The 9,907-nt window shown below is 35.9% G+C and overlaps 1 protein-coding gene across 1 annotated transcript in view; it reads left to right on the forward strand.

Moving 5' to 3' along the window:
- Nucleotides 1-9,345, forward strand: part of LOC307147415 (integrin alpha-X-like) — a gene marked incomplete at its 5' end in the record, with an annotated part of 42,145 nt that extends 32,800 nt beyond the window's left edge. Inside the window, 17 exons of the mRNA XM_079852148.1 lie at nt 85-285; nt 458-591; nt 680-816; nt 2,593-2,744; nt 2,958-3,089; nt 3,585-3,658; nt 3,813-3,954; nt 4,121-4,219; nt 4,295-4,374; nt 4,519-4,605; nt 7,685-7,763; nt 7,950-8,045; nt 8,141-8,221; nt 8,316-8,426; nt 8,524-8,637; nt 8,923-9,033; nt 9,141-9,345. Of these exons, the coding sequence (XP_079708274.1) occupies nt 85-285; nt 458-591; nt 680-816; nt 2,593-2,744; nt 2,958-3,089; nt 3,585-3,658; nt 3,813-3,954; nt 4,121-4,219; nt 4,295-4,374; nt 4,519-4,605; nt 7,685-7,763; nt 7,950-8,045; nt 8,141-8,221; nt 8,316-8,426; nt 8,524-8,637; nt 8,923-9,033; nt 9,141-9,230 (1,920 nt within the window). The 3' untranslated portion in view covers nt 9,231-9,345. The remainder of the gene's footprint in view (nt 1-84; nt 286-457; nt 592-679; nt 817-2,592; nt 2,745-2,957; nt 3,090-3,584; nt 3,659-3,812; nt 3,955-4,120; nt 4,220-4,294; nt 4,375-4,518; nt 4,606-7,684; nt 7,764-7,949; nt 8,046-8,140; nt 8,222-8,315; nt 8,427-8,523; nt 8,638-8,922; nt 9,034-9,140) is intronic.
- Between the last annotated feature and the right edge of the window lie 562 nt (nt 9,346-9,907).

The raw sequence follows: 9,907 nt of genomic DNA on the forward strand, positions 1-9,907 counted from the left end.
AGAAAGTTAATCAAGTAAGAGTGAATAAATGTACATTTGTGCCTGTTTAACCCTGTTTCTCCTCTCTCTGTTATATCTCCATAGGCAAACTTCATTTTTTCGGATACACTGGTGGGCATGGCAGGTCAGAGGGGTCGGTTTGGCTCTTCTCTGGCCAGTCCAGCAGATCTGAATGGTGATGGTTTCATGGATGTGCTGGTTGGAGCTCCTTTAGAGGAGGATGGACAGGGCAGCATCTACATATTCAATGGGATAGATGGAGGGATCATTTCAAAATACTCACAGGTGAAAAAGACGAGGGTTGGTGGCAGTTTAAAGTGATAGTTCACATAAAAATGAATTCTATCATCATTTATTCAGCCTCGTGGTTCACCTTTCTTGCATTACTTTTCCTTGACACACTTTCATTGACTCTAATATATTTGTTATCTGTTTTATTCCCTCTTGAATGAAACAGAGGATTGCTGGATCATCTGTGCAACCAGGTTTGCGGTTCTTTGGGATTTCATTGAGTCAGTCTTCTCTAGACCAGACTCGAGACAACCTTCCTGACATTGCTGTTGGGTCCAAGGGAGCAGTTCTGCTTCTCAGGTCTTTATAAAGAACTAAAATACTGTATATATACAAGTACAGTGTTTCAGCCATAATCATTCATATGTGTTATATTTGGCTCTTTCAGGTCTAGACCCATCATCCAATTGGAAACCAAAGTAACTTACAACCCAACCAAAATACCAACCAGTGAATCAGACCAGTCAGTGGAAAACACCATGCGAGTGTGTTTCACCATGCGTCCATACAGACACATCATAAGAGGTTTATCCAAATTTAGCAGTATTCCTTTATGTTGTAGTTAATGCTGAAGTGTTAAAGGAGCATTCCACCCGTGGGAACATTAATCTTTATTGAAAGTGTGTCATATATGTAGTCGAAATGTAACATAAAGTTTGAATTTGGTGCCTTCTTGACCGAGGAAAGACAAAAAGTAACTTTAGGGGCGCATTTGTATGGAAGACAACAACTCCCACAATGCACCACATTACCCAGCTCCGCAAGCCAGTCCCACTAATCCAGAAACTAGGATGGTTCACAACACAAACGTCTGTGTCCTCGTCTGATTCAGAGATATTGTCCAGGAGAAATTGGCATCGTTGAAATTCTTTGCAGCAGACGGACTCTATCTCTGTGTCTGTAGGCGCACAGTGAGAGCACAGGCACCACCAGTCCGCCCCAGCTCGATCCAGTCCGGGCTCCTCGTCCGCGACAGGCAGGTCTTCTGCCTCGGCTCAGTCGCCTCCTGTTCCTCCATCAGCCTCAGCTGCTCTTCACTATATTGCGGCTCGTAAAGGTAGTCACGGACATCTGATTGGAGCATCAGACTTTTGAAATCCTCTTCTTCCATATCATATTGAGTACCTTACGCCATTGTCGTATCTTCACATCTGGCTTCACAGCGCCTGTTAGCTTAGCTTCCAAACAAGATGGCGGATATTGCTTTTAGTTTCTGCAAGTGAAGTCCCACCCACTGATCTGTAATAGGTCTGTAGTGTGAGTGGGTCCTACCCCCTGGAAAAATGAGGAACGAGTGTTTGTAGTCTCAACCCCTCTACAAAGATATGGGACTTCCTGCTTAGAATGACGAAAAATGACGATTTTTACATCATTATAAGTAGGAACTGCAACACTGAAATCCGTATTTCTCCCATCTCTGGGGAAAATGAGGGAATAATGCACGACCATTAAAAAATATGACTGGGTTTCTAATGATAGAAAGCTTAATGCAAATGGGTGAAGTGTTCCTTTAAAATTTTATTGCCTTCAAACTGCCTTCAAACTGCAGAGACAACTATAAATAAGGACACTTTCTTTGTCACTGTGGTGTTCTCAAAACCTTTCTCTAAGAATCAAAACTAGCCCAACTCAGCAGCTTTGGCTCAACCAATGGCGTGAGTTTGGGGGTGGAATTATTTGTTGGACTAATCAATGGCAGCCAGGGGGAGTGTTCTGGAAACCACTCTGATAACTGCCTTATTTTTTTAAATTCCATTTGATGTTGCTGGTAACTATAGCTTTAAAAGCTTTTTTTTCTCTCTCTCTGAGAGAGAATTAATTTGAATTCAGTTAAATGTGCTTTAAGTTTTTTTTTTTTTTATTCCACATAGAAAAAGTTTTCAACATTGATAATAATAGGAAATATTTCTTGAGCAGCAAATCAGCATATTAGAATAATTTCTGAAGGATCATGTGACAATGAAGACTGGAGTAATGATGATGAAAATTCAGCTCTGCGTCACAGGAATAAATTACATTTGAACATATATTTAAATACAAAACAATTATTTTAAATTGTAATAATATTTCACAATATTTACTGTATTTTTGAAAATCTTGAATTGAATCTTAAATCTTGAAAATCTTACCACTATCAAACATTTGAACGCTAATGTATTTATATAAATATGTTAGACATTTATAAATATTCTATCTTTGATTTACAGAATCTAAACGTTTGAACTGCAAAAGAATTTCTTCCATGTATTCATTTTTATATATGTATATGTATATATGTAATGTTTTATGTTCATTATCTAGACCTATCCGCAAATATCAATTACACCATAATGCTGGATGCCAAGCGACAGAAATATCGAGCAAACTTCTCACCCAAAACCCGGTTCCTCAGTAATGTGTTGAACATTAGATTGGAAGCAGAAACTTGTAGAAGTCATCCTTTCTTTATAGATGTAAGTCTGAAACATCACCACTTTTTGACAATTAATTTTTCCTATCTCACTCTTTTGAATATCTACAGTAAATCAGTTATTCTGGCTGTAAGACATAACAATTATGAATGAAATTTAAATGGGAATAATTCAATCTCAACAATGTGGCAATACATACTGAAAATCCTGATTTTAGGGTAAATGAATGTCATTTATCTATTCTTGCCCACTCAGGCTTTCTCAGAAGACGCTCTGAATCCGTTGTCCAATCAGTTAACATTCACATTTGAGGGTCTGCCACTTGCCAGACTGCAAAACATAAAGCCAATACTTCTGCCAACGATAAAGACCACCACAGACCACAGTGTAAGATGTTTTGTTTTAAAGTATGGATCATTCAGATGTAACAGGGAAAGCTCATCTAAAACTGAAACCTCTGTCATCATTTAGGCCTACTGCATGTCACTTGAATGACTTTCTTTCTTCTGTTGAACACAAAAGTAGATATTTAGAAAAATGTCTTTGCTTGTCCATTCAATGAAAGTCAAAGAGGTTCAGTGTTGTTTTGGGCCTTATTGACTTTAATAAGACAAGTTCAAACATTCTTCAAAATATCTTCTTTTAGGTGAGTAAATGACTTACAGAAAGTCATTTTGAATGACACAAGGGTGAGTAAATGATGACAGAATTCTCTTTTTTGTTGTTTTTTTGGAAGAACTATCCAACTCATAGAATTATTTTTAATTTACTAGGTTCTTTTTCACGTGTCTAAAGATATTAATTGCTAGTGCAATACAGTGATGCAGTTTTATATGATTTGAGAATGTACTGTATATGCAAATATCTCACCTCCTTCCACAGCTGGATTTTGAGATAAACTGTGGACATGATGATATTTGTGTTGATGACCTCAGGATGGATTTCAATTTTTCTGGGTGAGCAAATATTTACAATTAGTTTTTCTGTATTAGATTAAAGATCAGCACATGAATATGTGGAAATAGAGTACAAACTGAGGTACAATAATGATAAGTTATGGAATCATCCTTGTTAAACTGTGAGTTTCTCTCTTTGGTTTCTGTGATTCAGATCTACAAACATAGAGGTTGGGATAATGCAGGAGCTCAACGTGACAGTGTTTGTAGAGAACAGAGGAGAAAACTCATACAACACTCTCTTCACCCTCAAATACCCCTTTGGACTTTCCTACAGGAGAATCACATCTAAACAGGTAAGACCAGGATGATTTTATTGAAGAGACTCACAATTCATCTACGAATCAAGTACAATTTTACTGAAAGGCAGTTTTTTTAGGCAAGTGGAATGTTTATTGCCATTGAATTTTCTATGGGTTGGTTATTGAATGATTATTTACACATCATTTTCTGTATGAGCAGGGCAGAGTGGAGTGTGTGTCTCTGGATGCTGAGCGAGGAGTTCAACTGGGAGAAACCACATGCCAGATCAGTAAACCCATCCTCAAGGGAAACGCTCAGGTGAGCTCACTTTTTAAATCATCCTGTGTGTTTTTATTTTCAAGCACTCATCATTTCCTCTGTGTCCACTTCTAGGCTGTGTTTCATATTGCATACAGCATCGATAAAGAAAGCACCTTTGATCAAAGTGTGACATTCACCGCTAAGATCAACAGGTATTATATAATTTCTGGGGGTTGTTTGAGTGCACTCAAAGTGTACAAGAGCATCACTTAACCATTAGCTGTTAAGTAGTTGCTCACATGAGAAACTGATAACTGAAAATGCTCCTACTTACCAAAACCCTCCATTATTTACAGTGGGAATGACCAACACTCTCAAACCAGTGAACTTTCCAGACAGAAAAGCATTGGTGTCAAATTTGCCATTTACATTGCCTTAATAAGGTTAGTGCGCTTGTTTTTTTAAAGTCATTCTCAACTGGGTTTGCTTCAGCACCCAGATTTGACAGTGGACATAGTTTGCACTTGATGGCCAGTGTAAAATCTGTGGTTCTGAAGCAAAACATATATATAAATTGCAATTGCTTTTGCTTTAGAAAATTCATTAAGTTTTTGTAATGTTTTTTAAATATGTGTCTTCTGCTCACAAGGCTGCATTTATTTGATCAAAACAACAGTAAAACAGGAATATTGTGAAATATTATTACAACTTAAAATAACTTTTCTTTATGTGAATACATTTTAAAATGTAATTTAAAATGTAATTTATTCCTGTGATGCAAAGCTGATTTACTTCTCAAGAAACATTGATGATAATCAGAAATGTTGAAAACAGTTGTGCTGCTTCTGTTTGTACTCTTTAAAAAAAAGAGAAGTGAAAGCAGTGTAAGTCAGCAACTTCACACAAAAGCCAGATGACATGCAGTGTTGATGAGAAAATATTGTTCAAACAGATCAATCTTATTAGACAACTTAAGGAATTAAAGGGATACTCCTCTTTTTTTGGAAATATTTATTTTACAACTATATGTAATGATATGACGCAGCGCCTGAAAATAGTCCCCAGCTCGGTAACTTCCAACATGACTGGGACTAAGTTTGGGATATTTAATTGAATTAATCAATCAACAATACTATTGATCAGCATTACCAAACGTGGACGTTTTCCACTAGAAACAAACATTGATGTATTATTTTAATTTACTGTGAAGCTGCTTTGATACAATCTGTATTGTGAAAAGCGCTATATAAATAAACTTGACTTGACTTGACTTGACTTAAGTTTGTCTAACCTAGACCTATTTTCAGGCGCTGCGTCATATCATTACGCCTGCTGGACCCATGGTACGGCAGCAAAGTTTGATTATTACGCAGGAATGAGAGTATAGTTCCTAGCCATATCAGCCTAGAAAATCGCAACTTTACATTTTCCGTCGGTCTTAGTACATGATGTAACTACAGAAGAGTCAAGTTTTAAATAGGAAAAATATCAAAACTCTTTGGTCATTTTTTTGAGAGAGATGCTATTGGTCTTGTCCGATTCAATGATCTATGCTAAGCTATGCTAAAAGTGGTACCGCCAGACCCGGAGATCGGCTGAATGGATTCGAAAACGGTAAAACTCAACTGTTTAACTCTGGGGGAGTTGTAAAATGAGCCTATTTCCAAAAAAAAAGTGGAGTATCCCTTTAATGGCTGTCCCATAGTAAAGAGATCCAAAATGTCTTTATTTGCATTTTATTTGCATGTCCATAAATCTTTTTCTTTTAATTATATAAATTTAGCATTTATATAAATAACTTTCAGTTCTGAGACCTAAAAACATCATAAAATATTTCATAATATTACTCTTTCACAGCACAGAGACAGCGCTCATTAAGATAATAAACGATATTCGCTTAAATACGGATTCAGGCAAATTATCAGTGCTGGTTCTACTCGACCTCAGTGCTGCTTTTGACACTGTCGATCACAAAATACTTCTAGACAGGCTGGAAAACTGGGTGGGGTTTTCTGGGACAGTTCTAAAATGGTTCAGGTCATACTTAGATGGGAGAGGTTATTATGTGAGTATAGGTGACCATAAGTCTGAGTGGACATCCATGACATGCGGAGTCCCTCAAGGCTCAATTCTTGCGCCACTCCTGTTCAACCTGTACATGCTCCCAATGAGCCAAATAATGAGAAAGAACCAAATCTCTTACCACAGCTATGCAGACGACACACAGCTCTACTTAGCCCTATCGCCTAACGATTACAGCCCCATTGACTCTCTGCTTCAATGCATTGATGAAGTCAACAGCTGGATGTGCCAAAACTTTCTACAGTTAAACAAAGACAAAACTGAAATCATTGTGTTTGGAAACAAAGATGAAGTTCTCAAGGTGAACGCATACCTTCACTCTAAAGGTCAAACAACTAAAAATCAGGTCAAGAATCTTGGTGTGTCTTTGGAGTCAGACCTTAGTTTCAATGGTCATGTCAAAGCAATAACTAAATCAGCATACTATCATCTGAAAAATATTGCAAGAATTAGATGCTTTGTTTCCAGTCAAGACTTAGAAAAACTAGTGCATGCTTTCATCACCAGCAGGGTGGATTATTGTAATGGACTCCTCACTGGTCTTCCCAAAAAGACCATAAGACATTTGCAGCCCATACAGAACGCTGCCGCCAGGATTCTTAGCAGAACCAGAAAATATGATCATATCACACCAGTACTCAGGTCATTACACTGGCTGCCAGTTACTTATAGGATTGATTTTAAAGTATTATTACTAGTATATAAATCATTTAATGGCCTAGGACCTCAATACATTGCAGATATGCTCACGGAATACAAACCCAACAGATTACTCAGATCACTAGGATCACATCAGCTAGAAGTTCCAAGAGTTCACTCTAAGCAAGGCGAGTCTGCTTTTAGCTATTATGCCAGCCGCAGCTGGAACCAGCTTCCAGAGGAGATCAGATGTGCTCCTACAGTAGTCACATTCAAATCCAGACTCAAAACACATCTGTTTAACTTTGCATTTAATGAATGAGCACTGTCACTGTTTGTCCGACTGTTTATCCTGTGTCTTATTTTAGTCTTTATTCTAAACTGTTTTAATTAATTTTAGTTCTTTCTTGTTTCTTTATTTTAAACTGTTCTTTATTCTAAACTGTTTTAATTATTTTTAGTTCTTTCTCGTTTCTTTATTTTAAACTGTTTTGTATATTCTTATTTCTTCTGATTATTTTTAATAGTATGTAAAGCACTTTGAATTACCATTGTGTATGAAATGTGCTATATAAATAAACTTGCCTTGCCTTGCCTTGCCTTTCTTGATCAAATAAATGCAGCCTTGAGCATAAGAGACTTCTTTCAAAAACATTACAAAATCTTAATGATTTCAAACTTTTGACCAGTAGTGTACACACACACATGCACACACGCACACACACACACACACACACACACACACACACACACACAATATTTAAATTGCTGTCTGACACATTTTCCCTTTATTTTAATTAGACATGAAGATTCAAGCCTCCACATTAATTTTACTGCACAGAAACCTGATCTTGAAAGACCAGTCAAACAGATACTGAAGGTACTGTAATGACATTCACACACTTCCATGAACATAAAAATTAATTAAATAAACATTATCTGACCAATTTCTTATTCTCTAGGCAAGTTTATTTTTTATTTTTTTTTATTTTATAAAAAATAAATAAATCTATATCAATGTCTTTTCATGGCAAAAATTGAATTTTAATATCCTTCTCTCTTTCAGGTTGAAAATGACTTTAGAGAATTACATTTCAAAGTTTTCATCAGAGTACCAGTGCTTTTGGGAGATAAAATCATCTGGACTGACAAAAACCTACAGGCATGTATATATGAATGTGCTGAAAAATACTACTGTAGATTGATTCACATTTATCATATTACAAAACAACCAAACACTTGTGTATGTGCTTTTAGATTCCAGACTGTGTGAAACAGGGGGATGAACAGCCACTTTTAACCGATTTTGTTAAAGTAATTAAAAAGGATCGTGTGTTGGTGAGTGTTTGAGTTTCATTTCCTGATCGAACAAAAACAAATCCATGAAATATAATTTCATATTCTTTGTGCATTGACCCCATTGCTCCATCAGAACTGCTCTGTGGCGGTGTGTGCCGTGTTCAGCTGTGACGTCACTCTCACAAAGAATGAAAGGAAACTCTATAATATATTTGGCAATGTGAGCTCTGGATGGATTGAGCAGGTATCTGACTTTTAAAGCAATTAATATCACAGAACAGACCATATATATTCATAACTGTTTGATAATTTATTATTGTCATAATCTGTGTCTCTCTCAGACTGGACTCAAGGCTGCAGTTTTTGAGTTGGTCAGTTCAGCGTCTCTGGATTATGACAAGAGCAAATACATTTTCTTTTCCTCTGATTCTCTACACACTGCACCGTCTGTCCAGGTGATGCATTTTCTTCACAAATAAATCGAAAATAAAATATAACATTTTTTTTTTAAATAATATAGCAAAAATTAAACCAAAAACATAAAAAAAATAACCTTTTAACCTACAAGGTTGTAATATGTGCTGTACATTTACATATAGTATACTACAGTAGATCTTACGTTTTTCAGTCCATGCATATCTAGAAAACCTTGCATGTTTCAGGCCTTAATGATATTATGCTTATAAATATGTGAAGGTCGATTGTCAGAGGTAATATTGTATTCATCAATGTGTTTGTAGATTAACACTCAAGTGGAGGTGTATGAGGAGGTGAACCTGACCAAAGAGATCATTGGAGGAGTAATAGGAGGACTGCTGCTACTGGCTCTCATCACAGCGGCACTCTATAAGGTGTGTATATGTTCAACTTTGAACTTTTCTTTTTCCGCTGTCTAACTTGGGGTTACTTTTTCAAAGTTGTAATGCATATATATGCCTTAATTATCATTTCCTTTCAGGCTGGATTCTTTAAAAGCCAGTACAAGCAGTTGCTAGAAAACGCAGAACAAAGTGCTGAAGATGGGCCAACCACTGAAAAATTAGGTTAACAATAATAACCAACCACTCTAGATCAACCACAATAGTGGTGTATTAATGTTCACAGACCAAATAGTTTACGTTTGAAAGAAAAAAGTCTCTACATTTCACTTTGCTGCCAACATATTTTTTTCATACTGTATGAAAGTAAAAGTTTATGAAAGTAAAATGAATATATTTTGTTTGAAAACATTTCAAAGTAATATTGATGTTTTAGTGTTTCGTTAGAAAAAGAATATGTAGGTTTCATACATTTAGACTGTTTTGAGCAGTCATGAGTTGTTTCAAATGAATTTAATTAAATCCATTGAAGTCAATGGAGTTCATACTGGTAATTCTCATCATATGTTCTTATAGATTTCATCTAATGATATATTCAAATAAAATTTCTCATGAATATTGATAGAAATATATATTTTCTTGCATCACTGGTTTTTGCTGATGTTCTTGAAAAATTTGAAATCTCAAAGAATCTCATTAATTAATAAAAGTGGGTAAATGAAGTAATAGCATGGTAAAAACATGGTAACAATCAAAACGTTTGTGCATTCGCTCATTAATGAGAAGTTACTGATTAGATACTAAATGGTTTTAGTTACGTTTACAAAACTTACGTTTGTAAGGCTGGAAGCTTACTGCTATTTTGAACCAATAATCGGAAACAAAAGGCAGTTGAAGGATGACGTGT

The sequence above is a fragment of the Squalius cephalus genome (assembly GCF_949319135.1).
Source record: "Squalius cephalus genome assembly, chromosome: 19".
Classification (NCBI taxonomy): Eukaryota; Metazoa; Chordata; class Actinopteri; order Cypriniformes; family Leuciscidae; genus Squalius; species Squalius cephalus.